We start from the raw sequence: 13,427 nt of genomic DNA, 5'->3' as shown, positions 1-13,427 counted from the left end.
ATATTGAAATACCAGTGTCTGGATTGAGAAAGTAAATAACTAACGACTGGATGACACATCTTTTTGCAAGTCAGATGGTTTCCAATTATTTGCTTTCAACAAAATTGAGGAAGGCCCTCCTGGAGTTGTCAGCTGATGGGTCATTAAGATAAGTTTTGATGATGATTACTACGCGATTTGGAAGGAGTTCCAAAAAACTGAATGATATTGCTATAGCAATACCCTTTCCATTCCCATCTACTTATTTTATGTGAACAAGTTTTCTTAGCCATTACCAAAAAAACAGGAATAGAATTATGCAGCACTCGTTGAGAAAAATCACCTACTATTGCACTGAGATACATTTGCAATAAAATTTCATTTATCAAAAAATGATGCTTTACCTTATTTTGATTAATCACGCCATAATAATACTTGTAATGATAAGTAAGAAAGTTTCTAGAGGACCATGATCTCAGGAAATGTTTTTACAAATTAAATTTCAATGTAAATGCACGTTTATGTGGCAGAGAAGTATGATAGGATGATTGATAAAAGACTTTCAAGCATAAAATTATATTACCTGATGATAAATTTCTGTGAGAGTAAAATGGAATAGAAATACAAGTTCAAGGAGAAAAGGGAGTAATGTAAAATTTTGTTATAGTTAACAGTGATTTTACTTTTTTTACATAGATAAATGATGGGTATCGAATTGCTACTGTATTTAAATTCCTTTGGATGGCATTCAAAACTGTGATGTAACACTTTTAAAGTGTCGATTTCCTTTCCAACTTGTATGCCTTTTATTTAATTTTCTTGCCTGGTGATCCTGGCTAGAACCTCCAATATAATACTGATTAAAAGTGCTGAGGGTGGGGGCCTGCCTGGTGGCGCAAGCAGTCAAATGTACGCACTCCGCTGCGGTGGCCCTGGGTTCGCCGGCTCGGATCCCGGGCACGCACCTATGCACTACTTGGCAAGCCATGCTGTGGCGGCGTCCCATATAAAGTAGAGGAAGATGGGCATGGATGTTAGCCCAGGGCCAGTCTTCCTCAGCAAAAAGAGGAGGATTGGCATCGGATGTTAGCTCAGGGCCGATCTTCCTCCTCGCCAAAAAAAAAAAGTGCTGAGGGTGTACATCCTTATCTTGTTCCTGATCTCAGGGGGAAGACATTCAGTCTTTCACCATTAAGTACAACGTTAGCTGTGGGTTTGTCATAGATGCTCTTTATCAGGTTGAGGAAGTTCCTTTCTATTTCTAGTTTGTTGAGTGTTTTGCATAGTTTGCAGAGTTTGCAAAAAGTTATTTTGGTGAGTAAGGGAGCAAAATGTTTGAAAGCTCAAGCTCAAGTTCCTTAGATGCTCTGTCGATGCTATACCCCTAGCACCATGCCTGCACACAGAAGGCGCCAACAAGCATTTGTGGAGCAAACTATCTCCCACCTGCCCCCTGCATTTATACTCCAGTGATACTGCGTGTTTACGGTTCCCTCCACATACCATGCGGTCTTCTCCGGCTGGAGTTTTCTTTCCTCCCTTCTGTTCCAGCTGATACCTCTTCATGCTTTCCAATGCTGCCCAGGTGTCATCTCATTCAGGAGATGCCTCTCTCCTCACCCCTCCTCAAATTCTGAGTTCCACGGGCCTCTTGTGCTCCTGTGGTACTTTGTGCATCTACCATTGCACATTGTGTCTATTTATTTATGCATCCATCCCCCACTAAACTAGATAGGTGATATGGTGTGTGGTTAAGAGTATGAATTCGAGAGCCCTGCTGCCCAGATTCAAAACCCTGCCTCTTACTAGTGTGTGTGACTTTGGTTGTGAGTCAGTTTCCTCATCTGTTGAACAGAGTTAATGATAACAGTACCTATCTCTTAGGCTTGTTTGAGGTTTGAGGGACAACAGTGTCTAGTAAACAGCAATTATATAAGAGGTAGCTATTAAGTCCTACAGGGCAAGGCCTGTGTTTTTTTCTTCTCTGCCTCTCACAGCCCTCAGTCTAATGGGAATTAATGTTTGTCATGAGGCTGAGCATGGTGGAAAGTATCTGAAAGAAGGAAAAGAATAATGGATTCAACGTTGCATAGCAGGTAGAAATCAGAACTCAAATGTGTAAACCATGTTGGCCATTTCTACGTATTTCCTAAATTGTCTTCCCTCTGACCCTGAAATTGCCAAGCTAGAGAAATTAAATCCCAGTCATTACGAAGCTCCTCTCCTTAGGGTCACATAAGGGTCTGGGAGGTTTATGCACTGCTCAGAAAACAGGGAAAAGACTTTTGACCTTCAGTCCATTTTTTTTATTGTCCAAGTCTGCACGGTCCTTTGAATGTGTTCAATGTAGTGGAGCATCTTTCCTGGCCTGGCAGCCTCCCAGGGGCACCACATCTCATGATGTTTATCCTTTATCTTAAAATATTTTGGCATTCATCCTTGGAAGCAAGGCTAGGGAAGCATATTCTAGGTGAGAACGTTTAAGAAAGCTCTTCTGGTACTTCCAGAACCTTAGATAGGATCCAACATGTCCCTGTTTTGGCAACTCACATAGACGGGACGTGCTGGAAAACTTTCTTAAACATTCCTCTAGTTTTGGACTCCTATATTATTTCTATCTTTGTTTTTTTTTTTTTATTGGCATGTTCAAGAAATAAATCTACTTTTCCAAAATGAAATACTTGGGCATATTAAAACTTTTGGCAAAGATAGGATGACATTTGCAGGGGACAGTTACTTGAAGTTACAGCCAGGTGCAGCTTGTGTTCTGATCAGCCACTCCCATGCCTTGGACAAAGTGGTTCGGAGTAATTGAACACCACCAATTTCACCAATAACAGCTCATTACACAAATTAACAAGCAACTCATTTCACCAGTGAACACCTGTTTCTGATAACACCTCGGGCATTGATTAGGATCGGAACAGCATAACAAAGCATAAGGGAGACCCCATCTCTGGTTGCCTGATGCCCACTATGCGGGGACCGAGTCCTGCCTCTGGGATACTGTTGCCCCTGCCTCAAGTAAACCTTTCATTCATGCTGTGGCCAGAGGATCCAAAAGGACAGAGACCTCAAAGAACTTACATAGGTCATAGGAGCTGTTTTGTGCCCGCCTGCTAACAAATGTTTAACAAATGTGTGTGTGTGGCAGATTTTAGTCTGAAACTTATTTTCTTTATATCTCAGGAGTGAGGATGTGGAGCAGGCAAATCCTCACCACTTCAACTTCTCTGGCAGGTATCGTTACCAACGAAAAAGAACTAAGAGTTGGACAAGGTCAGCTTAGGTCAGTTTGTAACACCTTCCCGCGTCCCCAGAGCACTTCTAGGGAGCAAAGCAAGGGCTCTACCTGCCTCCAGAACCAGCAATCTCTGTAACCTCCTCATTGCTAGAGAATCTCTTCCTTCTTCTAACCTTCAAGCTGTGGCCACACCCAAAGGGAAAGAGAGTTGAGACCTCAAGGTACTTACATAGTTTCCCACCCCACCAACCCAAGGCTTTTATTCATCTCCTCCACCTGCTCCCCCCAACCCTTCACTCCAGCACAATTTCCTCGTGAAGCTTAAGCTTTTAGAGAACAAAGCCAGAAAGGGGGTTATCTTCAAGCAGCTTCTGTTCTCAAGCCTCTTCAGGAATCAGGGAGCCCAAGAGGCTAACTTACTTGCTTGGGAAGTGCTAGCTGCTTTGAGTGTATCCTATAGACTGCCCAGACAGGCTGTGCTGGATATTCTCTGGTTGCCTCTCCAGATTCACCCTCCACCCTTCTCCACCCTGCTCTGTGCCCTGGGAGGCTGGCTTGCATGGACTGTATCACCCAGGCCTTCCAGCTTCCATTTGTGTTCTGTCAGTGAGAGGCATTAGCCCGAGAGGATGAAAAGAGAAGGAAGTTGAGTATTTCCTTGCTCGGCCATAGTTATGTCTCTTTATCAAAGGGCACAGCTGCTATCAGACAGCCCTTTCTGACTGCTACAGCTCTGATACAAGGTAAATTGTGTCCCCCCAAAAAAGATATATTGGACCCCCAGTACCTCAGAAGGTGACCTTATTTTGAGATGGGGTCTTTACAGAGGTAATCAAGTTAAAATGAGGTCATTAGGATGAGCCCTATTCCAATATGACTGATGTCCTTATGAAAAGGGGAAATTTGGGCACAGATTGAGATTACATGAAGAGACGTGGAGAAGACCGTCATCGACAAGCCAAGGAAAGAGGACAGATCCTTCCCTCACAGTCCTTAGAGGGAACCAACCCTGCTGACACCTTTATTTCACACTTCTGGCCTCCAGAACTGCGAGACAAAAAATTTCTGTTGTTTAAGCCACCCAGTTTGTGGTACTCGGTTATGGTAACCCTTGCAGACTAACACAAGCTCTCACTGGGTTCTGGTAACACCTCTACCCTTGTCCCTTCAGGCCTAGGGGTGATAAAGACACCTGCTGTTGCTAGTCCCTGGATGCCTTACCATCCTTTGTTGGTTTCCCTTAATCCTCTCCACACCTCAAACCCTTCATTCAATTCTTTTCAATTATTCTGTTGAATGTGCCATATGTTTCCTGATACTCAAGCCTAAAATATAATTATATTTTCCCAATATACTTCATAAAACTATCACAAAGGCAAGATAAAGTTCTACTGGGGTTCTCCAATTATGCAGACATCTACTGGGAATCTTATATCATTCAAAATACAGCATCTGACATATTTGCACTTTCTTCTGTTGTCCATTTCACCTCACAGGACACAGGGGAAGCCATAAGGGGAAGTGACACTTTGGATTTAATTCAGATCAAAACTTTGGACCAAGTGTAAGAGTTTGTGGTAATCATGCATGGCAGGCAATGTTGGGTGTGATGAAACATGCGTCCTACACTTTAGGTGCTCAGATTTCAAAAATTTCTAAGAAGCATTAGGGAAGATCCTAGAACAGCCTTAAAAAGTAAGTTAGTTCAAGAGGAATGGGATCTTTTCAGAAGTTAAATTCTGACACTGCCCATGAGTAGTGAAACATACGATGGCTCATGTTCTCTGAATAATTTTACTTTTAAAAGGACTTACAAAAAAACAGTTGTGGGAGAGGGGTATGCATGTAACTGAGAATGAATACCAAAGAATGGCCACCATAACTTCTGGAAGGGTCAAGTCCAGAATAGGACAAGCCCTGTGAAATTGGGGGGGCGGGGGGAAGTGATTTTAAAAGTTAATTTAAAGCAAGAAGCACAAAAAAAAGATATAGGCTTTAGAACAGGGGAAAAAACAAACTAGCTTATCTGAAGAATTACACATACTTTACAAAAAATGTGGAGAAGGGGCCGGCACCGTGGCTTAGCGGTTAAGAGCACGTGCTCCGCTGCTGGCGGCCCGGGTTTGGATCCTGGGCGCGCACCGACGCACTGCTTCTCCGGCCATGCTGAGGCCGCGTCCCACATACAGCAACTAGAAGGATGTGCAGCCATGACATACAACTATCTACTGGGGCTTTGGGGATAAAAATATAAATAAATAAAATTATTTTAAAAAAATGTGGAGAAGTGAAGCATGCTGAGAGAATGGGGAAAAACATTAAAAAAAGGAGAAATGGTGAATTCTGGGAACTCAGTCCAGTGAACTTGACATTGACTCTGGAATAACTCTCAAATAAGTTACTAAACAGATGGTTAGTGAGCTCTTAGAGAGGGAAGCAATAGCCACTCAGAGTCAGAATAGGTATGACCGATTCCATGCCAACCTAAACTTAGTTCTTTTTTGATGGATCTGCAGTAACCCATTTGGGTTTTAGCACAGCTCTCATATCGTCCCTCTCCATGTTTTCTCTCTTGTCCAGTCCTTTCTCATCAACTGCACATCATTTATCCTTTGATTAGATAAATATTTGAGCACCTACCAAGTGCCAGACACTGCTAAGCACTGAGGATACATCAAGAATAACCCAAACAGGGTTCCTACCCTCATAGAATTTACTTTCTGGTGGGGAGTAACCTCCCGAGTCTGGGACTTTTCCTCAGCCACCAGCTCGCTCCGGTCTTTTCTAAACCACATATGGTTTTCCTGAGCTAGCAGAATCCTCACACTCCAGGGCGTCACTGTCTGCCCCAGCGCTCCTCTTGTCCTCAATACAGAATGGGGAGGACACTGGATTGCTGCTTTCCTTGGCCAACAGGTGCTGCCCTCTTTTGCAATATGCCCAGAAATGCTATCATTCAGGTTCCATGCAACAAATATTAATTATCTAAATTTCAAATTCAGCAAACCCACATTTCCAGCCTCACGTTCCACTTCAACCCTTCAGTCATTAATAGCCCTAGTCCCCACCCATAAGTTTCCAAGTCTGTGCCTTTTTGCTCAATTGATTTTCTCATTCAGTAATGCCTGGCACCTCCTTCTCCACCTATGGAAATCCTACACATTTCCCAAGACCCAGCTCAAAAGCCGCCTCCTCCCTGGCTGGGCTTAATTACTTACTTTGCTCAATAAAATCCTGCCCAAGACCCCACACAACCTGTGCACTATTATTGTATTTTCATCTTCCTTTCTCAGTCAATTAATTACTTGTCTGTCTTCCCCACTAGAGTCTAACTCCTTTAGGGCAAGGGTCTTCAGAGCTTCCACCCTGTCTAGCTGAAGTACCTTACAACTAGGGTTGGCAAACTAAGGACTGAGCCAAGAATGGTTGAAATAGTTGGGAAAAGATCAACGAAGAATAATATTTTGTGACATCTGAAAATTACATGAAATTCAAATTTCAGGGACCATAAATAAAGCTTTCTTGGAACCTAGACAGCCCCTATTTTCTATGACTGCTTTTGAGCTCCAGTGGCAGAGGTGAATAGCTGAGAGAAAGAGATCTTATGGCCCACAAGCCTTAATGTTTACTATAAGGCCCTTTACAGAAAAATTTCGCTAATCCTGTTTTACAACATGGGTTTGATGACTGAATCATTGGGTCAGGACAGCAAGATTCTGCGTACATATCCCCTCCAAGTTTTAGTTTCTTTGTATAGTGGAGGTAATAACTATCTTGCCTTTAAGTTGTCATGAACATCAAATGAGATAATGCACTTACATACGGATAAAAACATCCTATAAAGGGGCCAGCCTGGTGGCATAGTGGCATCACACGCTCTGCATTGGCAGCCCGAGATTTGCTGGTTCAGATCCCAGGCATGGTCCTACACACTGCTCATCAAGCCATGCTGTGGCGGTGACCCATAAACAAAACTGAGAAAGACTGGCACGGATGTTAGCCCAGGGCCAGTCTTCCTCAAGCAAAAAGGGGAGGATTGGCAGCAGATGTTAGCTCAGGGCCGATCTTCCTCACACACACACACACACACACAAAATCCTATAAATAAAGACAACTGTGTTTATCATGTACTGAAAAGATAGAGTGGTAAAATGAGAAAACATTATAAGTCTTTATTCTCCTTCTTCCTTTAAACTTGAAATCTTAATAAAAAATTCATTTTCAAAGTTTTCACTTTTTAAGTCATGATAGGATCACAAGTTCCTTCCAGTCTTTCTTCTGTGTTGCTCCCACTTCCTTTTCTTTCTCACTTCTAATTTTTCCCCCATTTTCTTTATATAGTATCTCAATTGGCCCTCACAATAAGTCAGCGAAGGAACTGTGGCACACGTGATTTAGTCCATTTTACAGGCCAGGAAACCGAGGCAGATTCCAGTTGGCTGCGGAGCTCTGACTCAGCACGCAGGGAACTCCACCCCCCTCTCTTCGCTTTCCCAAGGGGCAACCGCCCGGCAAACAGAACAAACCTGACCCTGCCAGGCTTCCAAGCTTGGTTCTCAAACACCCTTTAGCATTCACGCTCGGCGTTCTTTCCTCCCCCTCCCATTCTTTACCGCCCCCCTTCTCGGGAGCAGGTGGTAGGCTCCGCGCTTAACGCGCAGGCGCGCGCCGTCGTGGGGGCGGGAACGGGGGGGCGGGGGTGTGCGCGGGCTGGGTTTTGGGCCGCGGCGGGAGCGGGAGTCTCCGCCACTCGAGTGCGCAGGCGCCTGGCGGTTACCGGTCTCGCAATGGAGCGGAAAGGTGAGCGGTGGAGCGGGCTCGGCCACGAGGGGCAACGGCCCCCGGGGCGAGGCCGGGGTCAGCGCCAGGAGCTTCCCTAACTGCCGCAGTCCGGTCCCCGGGCGTGCGGCGCCCCTCCACTGAGGTGGCGCCGCCCCTCACCCCCCGCCTCTGGGCTGCCGGTCCGCGCCCCTCAGCCCGGGCGTCCTTCCGCGCCGGCAGTCATCGCCCCTTGTTCCCCGCCGGGCCGGCCCGCGCCTTGGGGCCACTCCAGGGCGGGGCCCTCGGCGGGCGAGGCAGACCCCCGCCCGCCGGCCCCCTGCCCCGGCCCGAGCCCCCGCCGGCGCACCCCGCCTGGGCGCTGCTCTGCGCCCCGGGGCCCGCCAGCCCCCCGGCCGGCCGCCTGGCCGGAGCCGTGCCGCTCGCCCCGGAGCCCCGCCTCGGGCAGGCCCCGCGCCCGGGCCTCGCGCCCCTGCCGCGTCTCCACCCTCACCTTGGTCGCCTCCTTCCCTCCACACTCGCCCTTCATCCATCCCTCTCTCCCGCAGTGCTTGCGCTCCAGGCCCGAAAGAAAAGGACCAAGGCCAAGAAGGACAAAGCCCAGAGGAAGTGAGTCTCGTACCCCAACATCCCATTCTTTGGATTTCCTCCCGCATCTCCTCTCGTCTGGCTTCACGGCTTGAACGTGCCCCGGGGTTGGGCACCCTGCGGCCCCAGCCACATGGCCTCGGGGCGGCCTGGGAGGGCCGCTCTGCACGAACCATGTGGAAGGGAGCTTCTGTCGCTGAAGGCCAGGCCTGGGTCCCAGCAGCCCCGGGCCTGCTGGAAAGGCTGCTGGAGGAGGACCAGAGCCCGTCCGTACATGACCTCCCCAACTCCAGCGAGGAGGCACAACTCCCCTGCTTGGGCCTCCCAGCGGAGCTGGTAGATCATTATCAGTCTGTCTGTGAACTCTGGTCTCTTCCATACCTGCTTTCATCCCTCCGTCTGCACGGTAGGCGGGCGGGGAATTCTTGAATGTATTCTCCGTGTTTTGGTCTGCCAGCCACACGCTCCCTTTTCTAGAGGAGGGCTTGGATCTTTCTCTGGGTTAGTCAACTTCCTGAGCCAGCAGGGCGCATCGCCTTCTTTGCAGTGTGCAGGCAGACCACTGTGTACAGCCAGTTTCTGTTACTGCCTGTCTTCTCTAAGCCTCAAGCCCTCGCACTGGATGCAGATACCTTCTGGAGTGGGCCTCCAAAAATGACGGGCTTTAGCCAACACTGTTGATGATTCTGGTTTGGTGTACTAAGGGCCACATGTGCGGTTTTATCAGCAGGATGCATAACCGTGGCTTAGCGCTATTGTGGGAAACACAGAAGTTGGCCACAGCTTAGTAGAAACGCCCAGTAGAGGGCTTCTGCGGGTGAGGCTTAGCCTAAAGAACTTTTATCTTGTACTAACGTTTAATTGCAAAGGGTCTTGGAAACTGTCTTTTAGCTAATTTGTATTCAGGGAAAAAAATGTATTATTTTCTTGACACTTTTTCACTCACTTGATGTTATTTGGAGTTGCATCCCGTCTAATTCTTTCTGAGCTGATAAAACGCAATTCAGAGGCTTTCCTAGGTTACCTTTCTGAATGACACTACCAGATAGGTGTGTGTGTGTTTGTGTCGTTTTTGGCGGCTACCTAATGTTTGAGGAGAGCACATAATGACCTCTATCCATAGAGCTAAAGTGGTAGGTGATCTCACCTCTTGCTCCATTTCTATCAACTGTCTTATGAAATTTTTTGTTTTGTAAAGTGCTTGGTAACCAGCACATTTAAATGTGTTTATAGATGTGTGTGTATTTTCCTCTTGATTATCCATGTATGGATTATTTGAAAACCAGTTTTTAGTGTCAGATTGGTTTTAAAGGAAACATCAAGGAGCTAACCTGGTTCTAGTATGCAGTGGGAATTTAAAGGTTATTTTGTGTGTGTGTGCCTTAGTTTTGTTATTCCCTGTGGAGCTGATGTGAATGTGTCATAAAATGTTATATTTTCTGCTGATGTAAGGAGGTGGTGATTTTATTATTCACTGTATTATTTGGAAGTCATCTGTCCTGGTCTCTCCACATGGGAAATTAATCTTAATATTAGCCTGATCAACCTATAATTTTGGAAGTAAATATATATAGGTGATCATACACTTAATTTTTAACACAAAATATTCATTACTTTGGATTATCTATTTAGACCATATGCTTTATTTCTAAAGCCAAATATATGTACTTTGGATTACTCCATTCACTACAGTGGGTAACTTAGAGTTAATTTGTGTTTTTAATTATTTCAGTACTCGCACAAAAGCAAGCAAATAGTACAAATAATCTAGCAGTTATTTTACTGAATATTTCATCTTGTATAACTTTGACTCCTGAAAACATATGTGATTGTACCACTCCCATTTACCTGTAGTTTCAGAAAAGGTGCTTTTATTTTTGTGTTTTTCTTCAACTAATAGGTAAAATTATCAAGAAAAACTTTCTTTTTTTGTTTCTCCAGCCTCCTTTTAAGTAGCTGAAATGTCTAATTTATTAGCTTGGTTAGAGTACTGTTGTCAGAAGTTCAAGCCCCACCTGACTCAGGTAACTTGACTCTGTTCCATGACTCTTGACTGCACTCCTGACTTCCAGTCATTTTGGAAACGCAAACTGCTACTTCCCAGATTAGTCAGGGAAAAAGTCTGAGGAAAAAGAATTGCCGTAGAGTTTGGTCTTCAGAGTGAGTCAGATCTGGTTTGAATTCTGATTTTGCCACTTTTTTAGTGATCTGATCTTAGATAACTTAGTTAAGGAAACAGTCTTAGATGTTGTTATGACTGATAGCTCAGTCATAATGAAAGCCGATCAGGACCAAAGTTAAATGAAAAATTTTAGAAACTTTTGGAAATAAAACAATAAATAGCATCATAGTAATTCGATCATGGTGTGGTACAGGTGGAAAGGATTTTCAGTCCCCTGGTTTTGTAGATCTTAAAACTAGACCCTACATATATGAAATAATATGCCCAGGGAGCTGGAGCTGGTTGTAGCAGAGTCAAAACTGGAATCCAGGGCTCCTGCCTTCCAGCTCAGTGCTCTTTAGGATTTGTTTCCTTTGGGTTCTTTCACTGTGCTGAAAGATTTGACTTGGGGATTTTTAGTCGTCTCATTTGAAGAATTTCTTCTCCATTTCACTTTTTCAGACACTGTACTCTTATTTACTACCTTTAACTAGTTGATAATGATCTCCACGTTACTTTACAGATAAGGAAATTGAGATTTGCCACATTACTCCCCTAGAAAATTGTAAAGCTAGGATTCCAGCCCAGGTCTGACATACCCCAAAGCCCTGGTTACTAACCATTGCTGTCTCCGAATGACAATTCCTTTTGGTGTGTCTGAGGACAAATAAGGTAGAGGCTGAGTGAACAGAGGCTTCTGAATAAGGGACCTCAGGATGCCTGGGTGTTTAGATACCTTTTCATGGCCCACTGGCTATGTCTCTAAAAGGGTACAGTGTTCTACCTCTCTTTGAGCATTTAGTTTTCAATATGTATACCAATAGCTATGTGCCTTTATCTGTTTTCATAAGCTTTTATAATTTAACACAGTTTATGTCTGCTTTTGAAATTTTCTATGGAGCATAATTCCAGAATGGATTTCATATCTAATAATTTTATTACTTAGCTTAGGAAGTTAGTTTTGACAGTGATTTTCACTTTATTTGCAGTTCAAGAACTTTATGGGTTTAATATAAATTTGGTAGTAAAATTATTTGAGCTGGAGAAGTGCTTTTGCTCATTCAAGCACTCACTGATCTGTGAAGTCAGAGGGGACATGGTTTTATTTCTTAATTTTCCAAAAATGTAATTTTTACATGGAAAATACTTTTAAGTTTCCAGTGTTTTTTCTGGTAGAGAGTAGAATGCATAAGCCTGAAACAGTTTTTTTAAATTAAATTTTATTGGGTGCTTTTTACACTTAACAGTGTACGTTAGAAATTGGTTTCATAGCAGTTCCATATAGTGCGGCCTTACTATTTTTTTTAAGGTCTGCCTTTTTCACCAAGTCTTAGAATGATTCCGTATCAGGACACGGAGAGTAGCTTCATCTAGCATTCCATTAAATGGGTGTACCATAATTTCTTTGAGTTCCTGTTAATAAACATGTATATACTTTCTAAGACAAAAATGGAACCATTGGGTATACATTTCCCCAGTTAACATTACATCAACATTTTTCATAACATTAAATATTCCACGTCATTTTTTAAATTTATTTATTTATTTATTTTTGTGAGGAAGATCAGCCCTGAGCTAACATCTATTGCCAATCCTCCTTTTTTTTTTCCCTTTTTCTCCCCAAAGCCCCAGTAGATAGTTTTATGTCATAGTTGCACATCCTTCTAGTTGCTGTATGTGGGATGCCACCTCAGCATGGCCTGACAAGCGGTGCATTGGTGTGTGCCCGGGATCCAAACCCCGGGCCGCCTGTAGCGGAGTGTGTGCACTTAACCGCTAAGCCACGGGGCCAGCCCCAGGAACTCCTTTCTTAAACATGAAGAAAAGGCAGACTGGTCAGCTAGAATCAGTTTTTACTGTAGTTTTTCAACCTGGTGGAATAACTGCAGCAATTTATTTTTACACTTTAGGTAGACTTTTGCCCCATGTTCTCCAGATCCTCTCTACCACTAATGCTAGTTTGGGGGCTAAGTTCGTTTTTATATTGGCTAAAGTATTATTTTAATGCTTCTCTTATTGTAACTGAATTAATTCCAAGCAAGTAAGAAAATTCAGATAGCCAAGAGTTTTTTTGAACTCTTGCTTTCTAGGGGCCAATGCAAATAATGACTTAGCTAAGAAGAAATAGATATCTAGATATATTTAAAATCTTACAGTTTTTTATTGAATTTAAGGTGCTATCAGTTTCTAAATACACCATTTTATGTATCACTAAGAAAAATTACTACCAGTTAAACTGATACACCATTCACTGTAAGATGTGTCTTGATTTCAGAGATGTGAAATGGTAGGAGACATATTTATGTTTGAATTTGTGAAATGCAGTAATTCCGATGATGTGTAGAATTGGCTGCGTTTTTTTTTTTTTAAGATTTTATTTATTTATTTTTTCCCCCCCAAAGCCGCAGTAGATAGTTGTATGTCATAGCTGCACATCCTTCTAGTTGCTGTATGTGGGACGCGGCCCCAGCATGGCCGGAGAAGCAGTGTGTCAGGGGATCCAAACCCGGGCCGCCAGCAGCGGAGCACGTGCACTTAACCGCTAAGCCACGGGGCCGGCCCTGGCTGCGTTATTAAAAAGCTTTTTAAAAGATTTATTGTGGGAAATTTCAAATATATACAAAATGAGAGAAAATGGCAAAATAATCTTTCATGTATTCATCACAACTTCAACAA

At 43.9% G+C, this 13,427-nt stretch overlaps 1 protein-coding gene across 1 annotated transcript in view; it reads left to right on the top strand.

The window, feature by feature from the left end:
- The first annotated feature begins 7,995 nt into the window (after nucleotides 1-7,995).
- The window catches only part of SRPK1 (SRSF protein kinase 1), a 74,204-nt gene continuing 68,772 nt past the window's right edge, over nucleotides 7,996-13,427 (top strand). Inside the window, 2 exon segments of the mRNA XM_087438513.1 lie at nucleotides 7,996-8,095; nucleotides 8,098-8,611. Coding sequence (XP_087294639.1) covers nucleotides 8,011-8,095; nucleotides 8,098-8,611 — 599 coding nt within the window. The 5' untranslated portion in view covers nucleotides 7,996-8,010.

This window comes from Ceratotherium simum, chromosome 13, assembly GCF_057802395.1.
Source record: "Ceratotherium simum simum isolate JZ-2026a chromosome 13, ASM5780239v1, whole genome shotgun sequence".
NCBI classification, from domain to species: domain Eukaryota; kingdom Metazoa; phylum Chordata; class Mammalia; order Perissodactyla; family Rhinocerotidae; genus Ceratotherium; species Ceratotherium simum.
This window is presented reverse-complemented; position numbering and strand designations above follow the sequence as displayed.